Source organism: Phoca vitulina, unplaced genomic scaffold (assembly GCF_004348235.1).
Source record: "Phoca vitulina isolate PV1807 unplaced genomic scaffold, GSC_HSeal_1.0 scaffold20, whole genome shotgun sequence".
Classification (NCBI taxonomy): domain Eukaryota; kingdom Metazoa; phylum Chordata; class Mammalia; order Carnivora; family Phocidae; genus Phoca; species Phoca vitulina.
Window position 1 is genome coordinate 12,751,720 of NW_022589723.1, and position 20,375 is coordinate 12,772,094.

Genomic DNA, 20,375 nt, shown 5'->3' on the forward strand with positions numbered 1-20,375 from the left:
CTTAAGGGAATGTAAATTCCTCTGGGACGTCCCCCCTCATTCCCCTGAGCCCCCTTTAAGCCAACAATATAGGAGTGAGGGATGAAAAGAGGGCATGGAGCAATAAATGATGGCTGCTTTTATTCCTTCATCTTAAATCCTGTCTGATGAAATGTTTAAAGGAATGGTCATAAGGGTAAGTTTCAACAACCAAATATGTATATTATTTACAAGAGGTGGTACTCACAATTAACAAAATAGGTTTTGCTAACTTAAGTGCTTTCAGTGACTTTTAAAAAGTGGACTATTTGTATTTATAGACTATGACGACTCCAAGATGCTATATTATAGAATAGTTCTGTCCAACAGAACTCTTCATGATGATGGAAGTGCTCTATAGATCTGCACTGTCTAATATAGTAACCAACAACCACATGTGGCTACTGAACACCTGAAATATGAATAGTGCAACTGAGGAAAAATGCAAAATTTATTAAGTCACATGTTGGTAATGGCTACCGTGCTGGACAGCTCAGTTACAAAATTATTAAAGCAGTATAATGTCAACACACCAACAATGGCTAAGAATGGTGGAAAGAGACTAAAGAATGATGCTATAGCTTCAAATTAAATTACATTTAAAAAATAAAAGGGGGGCGCCTGGGTGGCTCAATTGGTTAAGTGACCAATTCTTGATTTCAGCCCAGGTCATGATCTCAGGGTCATGGGATTGGGCTCCTTACTAAGGGGAGTCTGGAGATATCTCTCCCTTTCCCTCTGCCCTTCCCCCCCCCCACACACGTGCCCACACGCAAGGGCTGTCTTCTCTAAAACAAATCTTTAAAAAAAAAATTTTTTTAATTAAAAAAAAGTGAAAGGGCCCAATTCTGAAGACAATACAATGGAATGAGAGGAGGCTACCATGCTGATAAAGTTTCATCTTTAAAAAAAAAGCTGTTTTCTACAGAATAAATTTTATATCTAAAAAAAATCAGACTTGGTGCTCTAACGTACTTATTAAAGAAAAAGACTGACATACTTTATATTTCTATCTTTATACCTAAACTGATGATTTTTCATGAACACCCAATTCCTGACTGTTTACAGTGAAAATCTGGAAAACAATCTGAATGTCGATTATGGAAAAGATTAAACACATTAAGGCATATTTAAAAGGCAGAATACAGTGACACCATTGACATCATTAGGATATGGACCATCACATGAAAAGACAGGAAATTTTCAATAAAAATAACTATAGAATGTACAGTTGATTTCCACATATATAAAAAGAACTGTTTGAGATAAGTAAACCCTGAATACTGTAAATTTATCTTTTTACCCCATGAAGCACTTGAATTAAAATCCAATTCAAACAGAAAGTCCTTCTTGATCCTCCTTCAATCTACTAATTTCATGCAGTAGTTTATGGATGCCCTCATTATTTCATGTGTGTGTCTTCTTTTAAATTCTCAAACACCTAAAGAGTTCTCCTTTTCTCTGCCTCATTCCTTTCTTTACAGGACTGTGTCCACAGGTACTTAACATGGTAATAAACCGGAACACAGGAATAAACTAATTTCCGCTATCGAGAGATTCTTCCTCCTAGCATCTAGAGATCAGGAGAATACAAACGCCCAATCGATTAAAGCACCGGCTTATTTAACAAACAAATCTCTATTGTCAGGCAGTGTTACAGAACCTGGCGATTCCAAGCTAAGACACCTCTTAACTAAATGTTTTAGGAGATGGTTTCTAAACGTTTTCTATTAAAAAGAGCCCAGGGGTGCTGGCTGGCTCAGTTGGGAGAGCAAACCCCTCTTTACCTTCGGGTTGTGAGTTGAGCCCCATGTCGGGTGTAGAGATTACTTAAATAAAACTTTAAAAGAGAGAGAGCCCAAAGACTCAGAGGGCACTCTCAAACTTCATGACATAAACTCCCAACTCCTGGACGGAGAGTTACAGAAGTGGAAAGTTAATACATGATTATAATTGGTTTCTTCTGTCTTCCCAAATCATGCAAGCTCCACATATATGTCTTACTCAACTTTTTAGAGACTGCTCCTATTTAACAGTTTGCGTGTAATAAATACTCGTTGAGTGAATAAATGAGTGGGCAAACTAGAATCTATCCTTGAAGAAGGCGACGGGGGCGGGGGAGGAGGGAAGGAAGTCGCCGTTTCAGGCACAAGAAAAAGGTATCAAGATGATTCAAATTAGAGATGATCCCCAGCTGCTATCTTTAAGGGATTTAACTGAAAGAAGAAAATGGGCAAGGTGCACAGCACAGTAACGATTAATTAACCTATGCTGAATTAATGAAAGAACCCCCACGTTGGGACCTGCTCCGGGTTCGCTGCGGCCAGCAGAGGAGTTGGATGCCTTTTCTGCGCCCCGGGAACGGGGAAGAGAGGGTGGGGCTGCAAAGCGAGGAAAAGGTTCCGAGAGGGCACCCGGATCGCATCTGAGGTGTTTCCCGCGGCCGTCATTCCTCTCCCGCCACCTCCACGCCTGGAGTGGAGCACTGGGGCTAGCCGAGCTAAGGCTCGGGACTCCTCGGACACTGCCCAGCCCTCCCGCAGCACTTACTGCCGAAAGGGGCCAGTGAGGCAGCAGGTACCCCCGCTCCGGCCGCCCGGCGCCAAGGAAAGCACTTGCAGGCTGCCTGCAGCTGTTAGGCTCCCCAGAACCTCCTGCTCTCTGTGCAACTGCGCCCGGGATCCCAGCCGCCCCGTTGCCTCCACAGGGACCGGCACCAACAGCATAGGTAGAACCCGCTCCATGGCTTTAGCGCTGCCGGTGCCGCAGCCAGCAGCTCCTCCCGGGGCCTTTTCTGCAGCCATTTTGATTCGGCCATTTCTTCCGGTCACCTGAGCGCAGCTGCGTCCTGGGCATGCGCGTGGAACCCAGCCTCTCGCCGCCTCGTGACTCTCCCCAGGACAGCTGAGCTGTCTCGCCGGATTGCATTCCTGGCCTGTGGATGCTGGCGTCAATTACTCCAGCAAAGCTACATCTGCCTTTGCTTCAAGCCTTTTTACTTAACTACCTTGAAAGAGTTAAGGGCCAAATTTAGCGGCTTCAGGCACGCTGTAGCAGTTTTACTCACTCCCTGGCATTACCCTCTGCTTTCTTAGTCTAAATGCTTCCCCTCTATGGGAACCGGTTCCTGCCTCTCTCCTTTTGCTTTTCCTAGTGTGCTGTTATTTCCGTTTGCAGGCCCAAATGGTACCATGTCTTTGGTAGTGTGGACCAATCCATCATACGAGTTGACCTGAATGTTGAAGTCAAATAATATCCCTTGTAAAGGGCAGGGAAACAGGGTAGTTAAAGGGTGGTGCGGATAGAGTTCCCGTTTCATTACTAGGCTTCTCAAGGAAGTATGATCCAAGGTCTTCAGCAGAGCTGGAGAGGAGCAGAGGGGGTGAGGAAAGAAGAGTGGAGGAGGAATTTAGGAAGTTCTCCTAATAAACATCAGTATCTTTCTTAACACATTCTTTTCCACAATCAGCTGGGGTCACACAGGTGACCAACAGGCCAACCCCTCCACTTGTGCTTTGATTCACATCCTCTTCTTGTTCTGAGACTTTGTAAAATTCTTTTTTCTCCTGCATTTCTTTCTCTCCCTTTACTGGGGTGCTTTAGCATGTGAACATGCTGTAATGTCACGCTCAAAAGAAATCCTCCCTCAACCTACACCAACCGCTACTGTCAAATTTTACTTCCCCTTTAGAAAATTTTTACTTGACTCTTCTTTTTTAATGCCTCACCACCACCCCCCGACCTCTTAGACATTGCCGATAGGCTGGATAAAGGTGGTGGCTGTCAACCCTTAGTTCCAAGACTTATTCTAAATTGCTCTGCTTTCCCTCACCCCTGCTTTTCAATTCTTGCCTGAGCAGATGGAATAAACCTCTGAACATTTTTCTCTGCTTTTCTCCCTTGTTCCTCTGACAAGCAGCAGTCAGAATGATCTTCTAAAAAGGAAATCACATTACATCCCCGTTTAAAATTCTGACTTCCCATTAGTTAGAATCCCGATTTTTAAATCATGGCTTATAGATCTAAACCCTATTTACCTCTCTCCAACCTCAACACCCTTTCACCTTATCTGCAAACTTCAGCCACACTTGCCTTCTTTCTGTTCCGGAGATACATTAAGTTCATTCTGACGTGGCACCTTTGTGCTCACTAGTGCCTCTACGTGGAGTACTTTCAGCTTAATTGTAACTGCTATTAACAGGACTTCCTGGACCATTACACTCCAGTCACTCCCCACCCAGTTTTGTTTCCACCAGGATATTTATCACTACTTGATCTTTTCCATCAGTCCCTGTCTAGCCAGAATGTAAGCTTCAGAAGAATAGGGAGTTTTCACTGCTCACTGTTACCCTACCACCTAAAACCGTGCCAGGTTCCTAAAAGGGACTCCAGGGATTGATGAATACATGACCTTGTTTGTCAACTTAAACCAAACATTTCATATCCCAAGGGGGATATTTATAGCCAACCCTATTAGCTTAGCTACTCTCTTTATAAAAAAAAAAAGTTCAGCAGTGAAGAAATTTCCAAGGTCATACTTTTGTTAGACATAACAAGGCCTTGTCCCTTTTATTAAGGGCATTTTGGGGGCATTCACACATAAGAAAATGACTTTCATTATATCTCCTAACTTATGACAAGTTTCAACACATCATTTTATTATCTCTTTAATTATACCTTATTATGTCATGCCCTTTTAGGCATATCTTCAGGTTTTAAGGAGAACATAAGAAAATGTTTTGGGTGAAATCTTCCAATATATCAAGGCATAAGAAATGTCCTCAGACCCTCTGGATCCTGTAGACCTAGCCCATACAGGTAGTATCTGATGATTAAACTTTTCCCATGTATACATATTTCAGAACAACTGGATCAGTAGACCCAAGCAAGCCTACAAAGAACAGATTTTTAACTGTAAACAAGTCTATTTTCTAAAGTATGTGTGTGACTTGATTACTATCTGACCCCTTCCAGCAGCTGGTAAATTCTGAGGACAGAAGTGACCTTCCTGTTGCTCATGCTTTTGTCTTAGATTAGTTGTCCCTCAAATATTTCTTGAATTAACAATTAACAATTCAGCTTCTCATATAAATCCTTGCCCTTAAGTAGCTTGGCATGATAAATGAGCAAAGCATCTGGGAATAAATTAAAAGGTTTGGCTGAAGAAATAGGCTTCAGGATCCTAACCCGGGCAGACTGGTTACTGGGTAAATGTTAGAGTGTCTAAAACTACTTCTAAATACAAGTTATCCTCCATACTCTTGGGTTAAAAGAACTAAATGACAGAACTTAGATAGTGTTGAACAAGGGGCTATGACCTCGTTTCTGCCATCGCTTACTCCATCCTAGCCTCTAGGTGCTGTACCAATGGTTTGTCCACATGGTGACAGAACAGAGGAAGAAGGTTGCTGGGGAAGGCTAGGGGTTCTGCCAGAGAGGCTGTTGGCATTTGGGCTATCTCCCAGGCAATCAGAACCACCATGTCAGTCCTGGAGGACAGAGAAGACAGAAAAACATCAGAGTCTTTGTATCTATGCAGGAAATAGACTTAAGGCCAAGGTTCCTAATTATTTTACCACCACCACTATCACCCTCTGTGCTTGTAACAGTTAAGAGAACGTTTGCATATTTTGTATGTGCCAGGCAATGCTTAGTGTTTTACATATCCTCCTTAAGAACTCTGGTTATTATCATTATCCCTAGGTTATAAATGAAGTAACAGGCTTAAAGAAGGGAAGTAACATATCTGCAAGTTGCAGTGCTGGTAAGTGACAAAGGCAGAATTCCAACTTAGGTCTGTTTGACCCTAAACCTTGTCCCCTTAATCATTGTTTTACTGCCTTCCATGGGGAACCAGCACTCTAGGGCACTATAGAAAAAGGAAAAAAAATGAAAAGGGAGAACAGTTGTAACTCTGATATTTTTCTCTTCTCTGTCCAACTTCCTTCCCAATACTTGAATATACTACTCAGGTAATATCTCACCTGGCTCAGCCTATACATGCCAGGGGCACTGAAATAGTATATTTACAAGGCCTTTAAGATCTTACCAAGCTGTATGATCACTGTAGGGCTCCTCGAGGGAAGACTCCAGAGATACCAGCTGCTCCCCATGACTCAGTAGGGCATAGAGCAAAGATATTCCAAACTGCAAGTGAGACAGTATGCAAGGTAAAAGGAGTTCACCAGAGGCATTCAGTGCTTTCCTGGCTCTGCTATTTTCCCAACTAAAAGGGCAGGTTCCCATGTAAAAATGGAGTTCAACACTGGTCAAACTGTCAGATTTTACAATGACTGGCCAAAGAACGCTCAGACCTTTCAAAGGAAATCACTGCTCTGAACTTTCCAAAAGATCCTTGTGGAGAGTTGATTAAATGCACACTTGTGGGTCTTACTCTCAGGAGTCCGTCTATAGATGAGGAATAGACTCAGGAATCTGATGCAAGTAGTTTGTGGACCCCACTGAAAGCAGCTTTGCTTTTAAGCAAAGATCTTCAGAAAGGGGTTCACAAAATAATCCATTGGGGTATTAAAAGATATCAGAACTTTCACGTCTAAAGTCTCTGCATTTAAAATTTTCTATCTTGTATTTATTATGTATTTAGTGTAGTGTTATATGTATAGGACTTCTAGACAAACACATGGGTGATAGGGTTCAGAACTTTTTACTAAGAGGGATACACCATCAAAAAAGTTTGGTGACCTCTGCTCGAGAGGTCCCCATCAGGACCATCCTCAGGGAGGCTTTTAGAAAAGCAAATGCATGGGCCACACCCCAGGTCTACTAAATGAGACTCTCTCGGAGTGTGACCAAGGAACTCTCCAGGTGATTCTAGTGCTCACTAGACATGGAGAAGCACTGCAGAGAAGATGGAGAGGTAACATTTCTTTGCTTATTCCTTGCCAGGGATACCAACTGGAGGCCATCTGTGGAAAGAGAAAAGCCTCCCCACTATGCTACCTGGTTCTGAAGCACCAGAGTGATCGGCCGCTCTGAGGAGCCAGGTGGAAACAGCATGAGTCCCTGAAGTCCTTGGAGGAGTTCATGGAAGGTCAAGTGATGGATACATTTGCCCAGAGGCTTGAATAACATTTGTAGAGCCTGCAAGAAGGTCAGTAAGTGCCTCTCTCAGACTCCACTACAACTTCACCTCCTCCTACTTTGCCTCTACCCCCTTTTCTTGATGACCTGTTTTTGGTACTTTCCTGGTCAGGTTACTTAACTAAGCCTATCACCATTCAGGTCTCTCCAACCTTAATACTGGTCCTTCAATACACACTTATCTAGGAGGCCTTCCCTAAGAAGGGTAGATATGGGGCTCAACACTTCTCAAGGAGTCTTTATCTTCTCAAACCTCCACAGCCCACTCACACCTGTGCAACCACATGCCTGTGTTTTTTGGTCATTGTACCTCAAGATGATCAGTTGTTACTATAGTAGTTGGTTCTGTAACCTCCTCAACTGAGGGTGTCAGGTTTGGTACCTCTCCCTGCCCAACACTTTCTTGGGCATCTCTGGGGGTGGGGGACAGAATGGAGAGGAGGGGTCCCTAACCCATCCTCTTCTCTCCTCAATGCCACAGTACCTGATCAGCTACATCCCTCCTGACTAGGAGGGGCAAATGGTGGGTGATAGCCAGAAGAAGGCTAACAGCTCGATCCTGGGGCAGGAAAGGGAGCAGCCTTGCCACTAGAGCTTTCCCCTTCCTCACGGAGAGCACCTGCAGGAAGCCATCTGCTGCCTCCCTACATGTGAGAAAGGAGAACATTTTCAGGGCTCTGCATAGAGGGCTCTGGCTACATGCCAGAAAGGAGGGGCAGAAGGAAAGCTCATGTGTTTGCTCATCTTTCCCTTCCTGGGCTGGAGGTGTGACCCTCCCACACTCACTCCAGATTATTCTGCTCCTGGGTCTTTAAGGCCTGGAAGAGCTTCTCGACCTGGTTGCTCTGCTGTTCAGAGTAGCAGGGCTGTGGTGGCCCATCCTTCTGGGCCTCCTCTATCTCTAGTAACTGAAGAAACATCTGGGAATTCGAAGGTGGGAAAAGAAGAGGTCAATTTGAGCAACATTCCATTTCCAAGGGTAAATTAGGAACTCATCCTTAAGGAGTTGATATCTCACCTTCTCAATCCGGGACAATACCTGAAGCCTCTGACTGCTTGCAGCTCCTAGCTCCTAGGAGAGAATCCCAGGCTGTCAGCCACACCTTTATAGCAGTAGCACCAGGCCTCGGGTGAGCCAGGAATGGAGCAGGAAAGGCTAACACAAAGTCTGACCACACTTCGTTCTCACTCTTAAGTCACAATCTGATCTCAAGCAAGAGAGTGCCCCTGTCCTTTCTCCAAAACAGGGGAGATAAAAAGGGTTGTGGGAGGGACATCTGGGTGGCTCAGTCGGTTAAGTGTCTGCCTTCAGCTCGCGTCATGATCCCAGGATCGAGTCCTGCGTCGGACTCCTTGCTCACCAGGGAGCCTGCTTCTGCCTCTCTTTGCTGCTCACCCTGCTTGTGCTCGCTCTCTCTCTCCCGAACAAATAAATAGATCAAATCTTAAAAAAAAAAAAAAGGTTGTGGGAAGATAGCATTTCTACCTGCTCTTGGGATCCATGGGGCACAGCATCAATAGCTCGGCGAGGGCTAAAACACGTCGATACAGCTACCTGGCCCAGGGAACCCTCGATTCGAACCACTGCACAAAAAGAAGTCAGGACAAGCATGTTCCCCTCCCCTTTCCACACTCAGTCCATCCAGATGTCCATCCCAACCCAGCAGGTCAGCCCTGGTCCTACCTGACTCATAAGCCTCTGCCTTCTGAATGTAAGGTGTTACCAGCTTGAGAGATTCAACCTTGCTCCTTCGCCCAAGTAGCTCTTCATCTGTCTGCTTCTTCTCTAGTTTCTGATAATATTCCTGAGAGTCCATGGGATAGAAAAATGTATCCTCATCTTCTGAACTTAGAATTAAAGTTCTCAAGTGCAACTTCTTAATACACCCTTTCCTACAGCATTCATTCCAGAAAGGATCCTGGCCCCTTAGGCCCTTCTGCCAACCACTCTGAAGCACCTTGAGTACCCCGGGCCTCACGACATCTGGCTTGGGGGTCTCCGTACCGAGTACTTGAAGAGCTAGACACCACCACCAGATCTGATGAAAAGGCAGAGAGCCGAGTGGAGAGCCAGGAAGCAAACCCATGTCAGCATCTGCAACCTTCTTGAATTCCTTCTTCCTTGGATACACACTGCACACCTTTCCTCCCTGTTCCCCCTTTTAGTTTTGTGATCCTACCTGTGCTTTCCAAAAATCAGAGTTATCTGATGGCAGGAAGACCATCAGCAGCTTGCAGTACAGAGATACTACTACTGTCAATTGGCCAGTAGCTAATAGCACTCTAGGCCAGTTTTAGGCTTCTGAAGAATGGCTCAGCAGCTCTAAGGGCTTCTTAAAGAAATCTGTAAAATCCCAAGCTAAAATAAAACTACTGAGTCAAACAAGGATTTAAATAAAGCTCCTTCATTTAAGAGCAGTGCCAAAAAATCAAGAGTGTAAAAATATTTCACTTTCAGTGACCTGGGGAGAAAGGGTTTTTGAAGCATGGTGGAAAGAGAGGAAGAAATTAGTCTAAATAGGAAGGAGATAAAGGTGGGAACGTTGGTAGGGGGCTCACGGATGTTGAAAACAAAGTGGAACACAGCTTAGACAACCCAAAAACCCATAAGCAAAGCTTGCCTCACAAATAAAAGGACGACAGGGAGAAGAGTGTAAGGAGTTAAAACGTCTGCCGGCATTTATTCAATTTAACAAGTTGAATCCCATTATTTATAAAATTCATGTGTTTCCTATCTAAAAAAGCAAAAAGTAGATGAATACTTATAACACAACATTTCTAAGACCCACAGAAGAATACAAAAGTGGAAAAGTCCATATTTCAAGGCCGAGTAAGGGAAATTCTTGGCAAAGGATGAAGACAAAACCTCAGTGTTTGCGGGAATTGTAAATAATCCCATTTGTCTGAAGTGTAGCAGAATAGAGGGGAAGGATCTTGGGATGTCAATTTTAGAAATATGGCCCCTATCCTGTAGTGATTGCCCCTCCCACCTGACTGGACGTGGCCCCTAAGAGCTGGAGAGATGATCCAAGAAGGCCCATGGAGTCCAGGCCCATTTGATGCTAAGGTCAGAAGAGCACCTGGGGCTCACCTGATAGTAGTAGTCATCCAGGTGGGGGTTCTCACTCTGCAGCTGAACCATCTGTACTTTTATCACCCAGTCTTTCTCTTTTCGGGTCATGAGGTTAACATAGGGGTCTGGCTGCTGAGACCAAGGCTTCTTGGCTGGGGGACTTCAAGCCAGAAGGGTACATTCCTTGAGACCTACCCACCCCCGCACAGTGAGCTTCCCAAGGAGTGGTGAGCAAGGCGGGATGGAACAGAGTACAGAGGTGGGCAACACGGGGAGAGTCTTATTTGTGCAGGGGCTTTGGGGAGACACCCAATCACATGGGGATACCCAGCATGCAAGTGAGCTGCCCTCAACCCTGCTGCTCATCTAGGCTTTACCTTGGTGTTCGACTGTGTTGCTGCAGCTGCAAGATCCGTTGGTGCTGAGGGTGGAGCTGGGTCAGATGACTAGGAAGACTTAGAAGGAAACTTGGGCTGGGTCAAAGAAAGCACTCAGCTCCCTACCCTTCCAACCAGTCAGCCTCTAGTAAGCTCAGCTGGGCGTCTAAGGCAACCCTACCTGTCCGTGTGCCTCCCCAAAGTCAGCCACAGGAAACAACACAACCCCAGCTCAGCAGGGCTCACATTCCCCTCTGGGATAGATTTTCCTGCAATTTGGCTGCAGGAAATCTTGACACAGTAGAGACCCATTTGGCCTGGTTGTTGGGAGTTCTGAGTCCTAATCTCAGTTCTGCCATGCCAGCTAACCTCAAGTAAGTTCTTTTTAGTCCCCCTGGGCTTCCACTTCCTTCTCTATGGGGAGAAGGGACTGGGCTCCACTGCACACTTCTCTGACTAAGTTTCTGTAGGTGTTTTTCTGTGGCAGCTGGTAGGCGGCCCCCATCCCTCCTCAGCCACTACATCCTGAAACCTCCAGAGAAGAGCTCAGTCTGGGGGAGATGCTGGGGGGCCCGGTGTCCCAAGGCAGTACCTGAAACTAGGGGGCCAGGAGGTTGGCAGGCTGCAGAAGAGAGTTGGGTCTGGCGAGAGAAGTCGAGGTCCAAAGTGCCGTGCTGGAGAGCTGGCACTGGGAAAGGTAGTCCGGAAAGGAACTGGAGAGAGGTAGTCCAGCGTCTGAGAATGGAATTCAGAGGTCTGGGAAAAGGGCAGCTCCACCAACAGAATGCTGCTCCTTTGCCACATGGGCCTCCTCCCACCTTTACATTCTCACCTGCCTTTTCTCCCATAAGAACCTCACCCAACAGAGTTTGTCACCTCCTCAGAACAGCTCTTCAGTTCCTGACAATGTGGGGGCATGTGCCTTTCCGGTCTGAGGAGTCAACACCTGTTTCTCTCTCTCTCTCTCTCTCTCTTCTCTCTGTGATAGTCTTTTTTTTCAGGCTCTTGTGCCTTCAGCCACTGGGGCAATGCTTGTCTGCCTCTTTGTGGACTCCTCTGAAGCCCTCCTCAGAGCTGCAATTATCTTCTCATTCTCCCTGCAGGATTTCCTGCAATTCCTGTTCTCATGATACAGTTAATTAAGGGCAGCTGCTCTTTCTAGCCCTAAGCTCCATGCTGCTCATCTGCTGAAATGTAGGGAGATGGAAGTAGGGCTCTGGTTTGTCTTTTCATACCGACAGCCAGTTGTCCCAGGACCACCTTGGTCATTTACCAAGCGTCACTACATTATGGGTGTCTCCCACCTCCCATACCTACACCTCACTTGGGGTGCTTCATCGCCAGAGCAAGGTCAAGAGCAGACAAAGGGACACTCCACATGCTCCTTCTCCACATACCATTACTTTCTCACAGGATGGAGATTGAAGTGACTCACCTGCCACAGAAAGTGCAAGGAAGCAGGGGACATCCCCAGCACACCAGAGGCCTTGATTCTAGAGGAGTTGAGAAGGCCTCTCTGGAATGGGAGGGAGGAAAACAGGCTTGAATGAGCCCCTGAGGTGTCTTCTTCAGTCATCAGTGTCCCTTGGGTGCGGAGTACAGGAAGGCCAACCACTTCAAATATTCAAGACAGTGGTAGCCTGGCCCTCCCTTGTAATAAAAAATCAACTGGGTCAGGACCTCCCTGCTTCCTCTGAGGGGAAGCAAGACTGGTATCTCAGGAATAGGTTGAGGGAGACTGAGTGATTTCATTTCTTTTTTTAAGGTTGTTTGTTTGTTTGACAGAGAGCACAAGCAGGGGGGCAGCAGGCTGAGGGAGAGGGAGAAGCAGCCTCCCCGCTGAGCAGGGAGCCTGAGTGACAGACGTGGGGCTCAATCCCAGGACCCTGGAATCAAGATCTGAGCCCAAGGCAGACGTTTACCAACTGAGCCACCCAGGCACCCCATGATTTCATTTCTATATAGGAATCCTTGTCTCTCTCCACTGGTTGTGGGAATCCAAGGGACTAAATACCAGGCATGAACTGCTGAGACACAGGGGCCCAGGACCAAGGATGACTCACCTTCAGTCCCAGGAGTTCAACCAGCACCTATGGGCTATGCACAACCCTGCTAGGACCTGGTTTGTGAGGTGAAGACAGCATCAGAAACTAAGTGAGAGATAGGAAGAAAGAGGGAAGGAAGGAAAGAGTCCCTACTCAGGTTCAAGCCTGAAATAGAAAGTGTTAACCCAGAACCTATCTGAGACAGGTGTGGAGGACGTGTAGTCATGGCCCAATGGTTAAGGCGACGGACTAGAAAGGAGTGGAGAAGAGAAGGTCTGTGAGCTGCAGTGTGTTCCCGCCAACTGTCCCCCCACCCCCTCCTGCCCTAGTACCTGGGTGTTATGCATAGCACTGAGGACAGCTGGATCCCCGAGATCATGCTCTTTCTCCTCCACCTCTTCTTCCTCCTCCTCCTCTGGCTCTGGGGCTAGATCTGGATCCAGATCCTCCTCCTCCTCCTCTTGCTCCTCCTCCTCCTCCAACTGGGAGACAGACACCAGCTCCTCCTCAGGAGCCGAGGAGTTACAGGGCTTGCTTGGGTCTTGGTTTAAGTAGGGGCCTGAGGAGGGAGTAGATGGGGACTCAGGTGTGAGGAGTCTCGTCTAGAGAGGCTGCTTCTCAGTAACACTTCTGTTCAAAAGTCATCTCCACACCACCTTCAAACAGTCCCCACCCCTTGCTACTAGTAACCCCCACCCCCCGACTAGAGCAAATGGCACTTGGCAGGCAAACACCTTTGCCTTCCACATCTCTTCAATTTCCTCATTAGTACCACCCTGGGCTTCTCTACCCACTCTCCCCCACCTAACAGCCCTCTCAGTGCCTCCTTAACCAATCAAGTTCCAGGTGCCAGGACTCACTGCAATTGAAGCCTACTGTGCGCCAGATACGTCACATGTATGTGTCCACTTAACTCTCTGAGCAGTCCTGCAAGGCTGGTAGTGAGCCTTTCCCCATCACGGGTAGGAAAATAGGGCCCAGAAAAGGGACCTCAGTCACCAGTGTGATGTAGCTAGCAAGTTGAAGAGTTTGGAAGTCACTCCCAGTATTCTGGACACCCGGGCCCACATCTGTCCACTGAACCATACCAGTAAGTCTCTGCACCCCAAGGCTTTTCATCCAGATTCCACAGCCTACTGAGCAATACCTTCAAGACCTTTCATCTTTGCAGGCTGGCAGGCCTCCACCATGTCTGTTTCCTCTGGTAAGAAAACACTGTCAGCCTCTGGAAGGTAAACCTGAGACAGGGAAGAAACCCAGAGACACCCTCCTCCTCAGTAAGGATGGCATGGCACCCTAAAAAGCCATGATCTCCCCCTAGCAAGGTAGCCAGAGGAGTAGTGGCCCAGCGTCTCTTCTCGAGGAGCAGGACCCTGGGCTCTGGGACTGCCCTAAGCCCCACCCTCTGCCCTCACCAGCCCAGCTGCAGGGAGCTGTCCTGCCAAGGGACAGAAATGAGGGACAGAGCTTGGAGTTGGAGAAGCACTTCCACACAGATACACACTGCCCCTCAACACCAGCTGCCTTGGACACCCACCGCCTGACTGTTGCAGTCCTTTCTGCTTAGTTTAGCTTAGCCTAGACCAGGGCTGGTTTGCTGCCCCTGGCTTTAAGAGTCCCAGCCCCTCCCCTGCTACCCCCTTAAAGGGCCAGCATCCCCCAGCTGCTGTGTCTTGATAGAAATATGAGAATATAATCTGACGATAAAGACAACTCTTGAGAGGGTAAGAGAAATAAACTGCATTTTTAAGCCCCCAAGGTTGTGGGTACAGTTTATGGGGATTGATATTTGGGAGCAGATTTTTTTTTAAAAGACCCCTATTTTCCACACCCTTCCTAGGAGCTTTATGAAGTTATGTCCCCTTCAATCCCTAGGTTTTGCTCCATCACAATAGGATAGGAAAGCCCTGGGCGGATCCTGAGATTTGCTAGCAACCAAGATCTCAGCACTTGGGCAGTGCACCTGGGGATGCTTGCCCTTCACTGGGTTCCATTAGTTAGGTCTGCCACCCAGTTCTAACTGATGATCAGGGGCCCCTGTGAATTTAGAAGCCAGATCTTCAAGGCTAAAACACTTTTGCATGAGTTACACGATCTTATATCTTCTCGGCTACTGTAATGGAAAACTGGTTCAAAAGCTCAGGAGTGAAAAGAAAACAAGACAACAACAAAGGCAAGAACATGGGTACAGCTGGTAGGCAAAAACCTAAGACCCACCTGAGCCGCAGCTAATCCCTGAGTGATCCTGGGTTCTGCACCCGCATCCTGTGTTTAAATGAACCCCACATGACTTTGTAGAATTTCTGAATAAAGATTAAAATGAAGCTAATTTCTCTATATCAAAAATGCTAGTTAGGGCCCTATTGTCATGGTTATAGGATTGTGGTTCTTGGTGCCTCTAAAGAAAAATTTTGTTTCAAAAGTTTTGCTGTATGTCAGAATGATATGAGTGCGGGGCGGGGGGGAATTAAGTAGCTTAAGTTACTGAAAAACTTTTCAAATATCTGAATTGGGTTCAGATCTTTTTTGGTGATGTCATTCAGCTGTTTTTCTCAAGAATTTCCTAATCGCTCACTTTGGTATTATTAATAAAAGGACCAAGTGGTGAATTTCAGTGTTCCAGAAGTGATTTATTAGATTGTTGTAGAGACCAGGTCTTAGGAAGAGCCACTCGCTGCATTCACAGCGTAAAAATATCAGGACGTGTTCATTCTTAGAAACAAAATCCCTTCCTTGTTTTTGTTTCTCATTTTAACTGCCCTTTATCTCTCTCTTACCAATGAACCAAATTTCTCCACTTCCTCAACTCACATCATTCCTTCAACCATTGCTCTCTGGCTTTTGACTCCATCCTAATGAGGGCACCAGGGGACAGATGAACAATTCCACAAGCTCCTCAACCCTTTCTACGGACAGCTGACAATTTTCAACCATATGTTCGTACTCTGCAAACACACTCTCAAGACAAACCCCCTACCCTCACTTATACCCAGATGCCACCCCTAAACACTTCTTGGATTAAAACAAATCTGGAACTACCATTACCCATCACCCCTCAGAAACTATTCACAGTTACCAATGATTGCTTAACTGTAAGTGCAAAAGACATGTTTCAGTTCTTACCTTAGTTCAAGTCTACAGCATTTGAAACTGTTGCCCATGCTCTCCACACGTCTCTGTTCTCCCGCAGTTTCCCATCACTTCACTCTCCTGGTTCTTCTTGTACGTTTTGGGTCATCTTTCTTTGGTCTCTTTCTTGTTCTCTTCATCATCATCCAAATCCTCTTCTTCATGCCTTTTCTCTTTCCCCTCTACGTCGAATATTCTTAATTGGACAGTCCCCAGAAATTGTGTATGTTTGTGTGATCTTTAACATGCATTTTTCTGGAGAGACAGTTCAGAGCTCTCATCACATTCTCAAAGGGATCGAGAATCCCTCCAAAAATTCAGTCCTTTGCACCTTGGTATCCCTGGGCAATCTCACCCACTCACGGCTTCCTACTTAGCACACGTGGATGATTTCTAAGTCTTTTCGTCAGATCTGACACTTTCCAATTAAGCACCTCAGTGGTTTTTATCTCCTGTCCATTAGAGAAGGCATTAGATCCTTAAAATCTGCCTCTCCAGCCTCCAGTCTTCCAGTTCCCTGCCTTCTAGTTTGGGTTTCAGAACTTGTGAGCTACATTTGGCTGTGGGGGGAGAGTGGAATTCTGATGGAGCCCTCTCTCTTAATCAGTGTGCACCAGGATGACTCTGGCCTGGGGGCCTCTCTCCTTTGGCCTGGGAGTTGTATTCGATTGTTGATCAAGGCAGCTCCCTGTCCCAATTCTTTCTGTCTTTCTTTTCAGTGATATTAAATGTGTATCTTAGCAAGTAATGTGCTCTTCATTGTGTCTCACAAGCAAAATGAATTTGCAGAGGAAGTTATTTTAATTGGAGGGTGATTTCAGATGCTTTATTAAATTGTCTTATTTGAATTTTCTAAATATACAAATGGGGGGAAAAGTTAGCTCAGGCTTCACTTCCTCCAGGAAGCATTCTCAGATACCCTCCTCTCTTCCAGGCTACATGAGGTGCCCATCTTAGGGGCACTCATTGGTCCTTACACTATTTTCTCATTGTACCTGCCACTGACTTGTAATTCTGTGTCTGTATTTGTCACCCCCACTTGAGAACAGATATATGTCTTCTTCATCTTTGTGCTTCCAGCACTTAACACGGTAACTGCAACAGAGTAGGTTCTCAGTAAATGTTAATTGAGCTGAACTGAAATGAAAAACAGTCCTTCCCCTTGGAGACTTCCTCAGATGGAGTTTCTAGCCTGCCACATGGGTGTGTCCTACTCCAGCCCACTCTCCACATTGTTCCCAAGAAATGTCATTCTAGAAAACAAACCTCATAATACCTACACCAAAAATCATAAAAGATATAAAGATTTCACTAAAAAAGTAAAAACTTCTATACTGAAGACACATTTATGCCAGCATAAATTCTTACAGAGCAAGGATTTAAATATTTTTTTAAAAATTAAACCTCAAAAATACTCAAAGAAAGTGTGAATTTTTAAAAAAATGTAGAGAAGGTCCTTCTAACCATGATCCCAAATCCATAAGCCATGAAAGGTGACTGATAAATTTGCCTACATAAAAATGTAAGGCTCCCAAATGTCAAACAAAACAAAAGAAAACAAAAAACCGTAAAAGCAAACAGAATAACTTTATTTTGATCTGGCAATTTGAAATTTACCTTTAAAAACTATTTAAAAGAACTTTTAGATGAAGATTCTTTTTATTGTTTCTGAAGATTTTGAGGGCTCAGGAAAGGAGATATTTATGTTAAGTCCAGGTCCTTTTAGCAATACTTCCTTCACAACTCCTGATAATCCATATTATCCAAACAGCAACCATGTCAAAATTAACATAACACCGTTGATGGATAATATAAAAATAAGATTCCTAATTTCTCTCACATTTCTTTTAAAATCCTATACTTTGGCTAAGTGCTGAATGTCTGTTAACACAGAAATCTATATCCTTATTGAGACTGAGAAATCTTTTTTTTTTTTTTAAGATTTTATTTATTTATTTGAGAGAGAGAGAGCACAAGCCAGGGGTGGGGGGGAGAGGCACCCCAGCATGGAGCCTGATACTGGGCTTGATCTCAGGACCCCGAGATCATGACCTGAGCCCAAGGCAGACCCTTAACCGACTGAGTGACCCAGGCACCCTGAGACTGAGAAATCTTTGACCATATTATTCACTTCTTCTTAAAAAAAAAAAAATTGTCCTAATTTAAATAAGAAAAGTATGACTTTGTCTTAGTCCATTTGAGCTGCTATAACAAAATACCAGAGACTGGGTCACTTATAAACAACAGAAAAATTTTTTTCACCGTTTTAGAGGCTAAAAGTCCAAGATCAAGGTGCTGGCAGATTCAGTGTCTGGGGAGAGCCCACTTTCTATTCACAGATGGTGCCTTCTCACTGTGTCCTCACATGGTAAAAGGGAGGGGTGAGGGAGCTCCTCAGGGTCTCTTTTATAAATTCAGGAATCCCATTCATGAGGGATCCATCCTCATGACCTAATCACCTCCTAAAGTTCCCTCCTCCTAATACCATCACCTTGGGAGGGGATTTCAACGTATGAATGTGGTGGGGGAGAACGACACAAATATTCAGTCCGTAGCCATGAACTCTGGGGAATATAGGCTAGGTATATAAAACTATTATGTTTTTACCTATATTTTACATCGCAATATAATATTTGGATATACAAATCTCAAAAATGTTATTGTTTCTCAAAACTATGCTTCTATTTACATTATAGGAGAGGTGCATGTGCAGACCAAAGTTGAGACTTTGTCTTCCAAATCTATATTCAATCCATAATCAGGTAAGTCAGCTTTCTGGGATTAATCAGTAATTGCCACATTTACATGGAAACTTCTGGTTAAGAGAAACTTTTTTTCTTGAGAGAGAGAGAGAAAGTGGGGGTCGGGGGTAGGGTCAGGGGATGACGATGCAGAGGGAGAGAGAATCCTAAGCAGGCTCCATGCCCAGCGGGGAGCCCGACATGGGGCTCGATCTCACCACCCTGAGATCATGACCTGAGTCGAAATCGAGTCAGACACTGAACCAACTGAGCCACCCAGGCGCCCCAAGAGAAACTTTTTAAAACAGATTGTTTGGTGTTGCATTTAGGCTCAATGTTCATTTATTTAAACCACCTGTGACATTTGAAAATTTTTTTCAAACGTAGGAAAATGTAGTTATTAATAGGGCTTCATTGAATTATACATAAAGTCTGCAAAATATTTCTGTTACACAATTAAGTACAACTGAATAAATATGATTAGACAAAAATACTTTCCTTTCACATTTAAATTATATTTGTTTCACACATAAGACTGCCTGAAAGCAAGTTGGAAGAGACTGTTACTGATCTTGACTGTGCAACTTACTGCATTTCTCAGCCTCTTTTTTAAAAGTTAAGTAGTTTGAGTTTCAAGTTCTACTTTTCTACTTATCTTCAAACAGATGGTTTAGCATAAAACTTGAATGGGTGACACCATTGACCATCAAATTGTTTGTGGACCAGAAATCAACTCTATCAAAGTTGCTTCCTTGTATATTTCTTTCTATCATGAGCTTCAAATACTCTAAGCAGAATTTGGATATGACTACTTAACCCTGATTTGGTGATGATTATGATGATGGTTCCATGATCCTCCAGGTTCTAGACCTTCTGGTTTCAGATCCAACACATCTGTGCCTATAATACATTCCCTCTTATTCTTGCCCATGTCTTCCCATGCTATCCAGCATTAATTCCGAGAAAGTCACCTTTCAGAAATGGTGCTGAATAGACAGTCACCAATGTCAGTTTCCATCGTGTGTACTTCACCTGATTTTTTTCTATTCAAAAACTGAGGTTTTATTTCCCTCAGAGGCAAGATGAAAATCAATATACTATCCTACTTGGTCTGAAACTTGATAGTTGATCTCCAGCAAGGCCATCAGGGACATGGCCTGATGGAAGTCACTGTCCTGGAGGGCTGAGGCTGCCCCAGGAGCAGCCTGGCTCTTGTCACCCATGCTGTGGGGCTGGAAGAGGTAGACTCATTCAAGATGGCTGAGAACCTCCAGGCAAGAGTGGCAGTTGTCCTCAGAGCTGGGAGCAGAATCTGGGAAAAGGAGGGATCTAGGATGGACTGCAGTCACTTTCCCAACCCTCCCCCGCCTTTTCCCACTCCGGGCTCTCTTCCTTCTAACATTTTATTTTGAAAAACAAAAACAAGTTGAGAGGATGAAAAAATTAACTTCTATCTTTCACCTAGCCATAGGTAACATTTGCCTAACAAATACCCTTTAGGCACACTCCTCTGCTGCATTAGCCAGTGTTGTTCCCAGTGCCTAGGGATTTTGGCTGAGGGAATCATGAATAGGAGACTCACTGAACAGGAAACACATGTAACAAGCAAATATGTGAAGAACTGTTCAACCTAACTGCCTTTTAAAAATATGAAGTCAAGGGGGCCTGGGTGGCTCTATTGGTCACGGAATTGGAACCGACTCCTGATTTCACCTCAGGTCATTATCTCATGGGTCATAAAATGGAGCCCTGCCTTGGTCTCTGCCCTCAGTGGGGAGTTGGCTTGATGATTCTGTCCCTCTGCCCTTCCCCCCACTCAAGCACACACACACACACACTCTCTCTCTCTCTCTCTCTCGAATGCTCTCTAAAATAAATAAATCTTTAAAAA

At 45.0% G+C, this 20,375-nt stretch overlaps 2 protein-coding genes and 1 pseudogene across 2 annotated transcripts in view; all 3 read right to left on the reverse strand.

Annotated features, from left to right (window-relative positions):
- SPG11 (SPG11 vesicle trafficking associated, spatacsin) overlaps nt 1–2,864 on the reverse strand; it is an 80,288-nt gene extending 77,424 nt beyond the window's left edge. The window contains exon 1 of the mRNA XM_032416957.1: nt 2,569–2,864. Within this exon, the coding sequence (XP_032272848.1) occupies nt 2,569–2,822 (254 nt within the window). The 5' untranslated portion in view covers nt 2,823–2,864. The remainder of the gene's footprint in view (nt 1–2,568) is intronic.
- A 576-nt stretch (nt 2,865–3,440) lies between these two features.
- PATL2 (PAT1 homolog 2) lies at nt 3,441–13,804 on the reverse strand. Its single transcript, XM_032417557.1, has 15 exons — nt 13,762–13,804; nt 12,947–13,173; nt 12,005–12,085; nt 11,162–11,304; nt 10,570–10,638; nt 10,211–10,352; nt 8,804–8,924; nt 8,606–8,703; nt 8,138–8,191; nt 7,906–8,039; nt 7,604–7,763; nt 6,979–7,119; nt 6,068–6,165; nt 5,358–5,507; nt 3,441–3,615 (listed from the first exon to the last, which is right to left on the reverse strand). The coding sequence occupies exons 1-15, from the start codon at nt 13,802–13,804 to the stop codon at nt 3,441–3,443; spliced, it is 1,836 nt and encodes a 611-aa protein (XP_032273448.1).
- Nucleotides 13,805–19,116: 5,312 nt separating this feature from the next.
- LOC116640507 lies at nt 19,117–19,707 on the reverse strand (annotated as a pseudogene).
- Nucleotides 19,708–20,375: the final 668 nt, after the last annotated feature.

Bases quoted from the DNA above. Each gene is read 5' to 3' on its own strand.
- PATL2 (XM_032417557.1), bottom strand. From the start codon at position 13,804: ATGGTGGAGGCCTGCCAGCCTGCAAAGATGAAAGGTCTTGAAG. The intron at 8,704-8,803 runs GTAGGACCAGGG...CTTTTTGTGCAG, and splicing joins GGCAGAGGCTTATGAGTCAG to TGGTTCGAATCGAGGGTTCC. The intron at 7,120-7,603 runs GTACTGTGGCAT...ACCTTCTTGCAG, and splicing joins GGAGGGATGTAGCTGATCAG to GCTCTACAAATGTTATTCAA.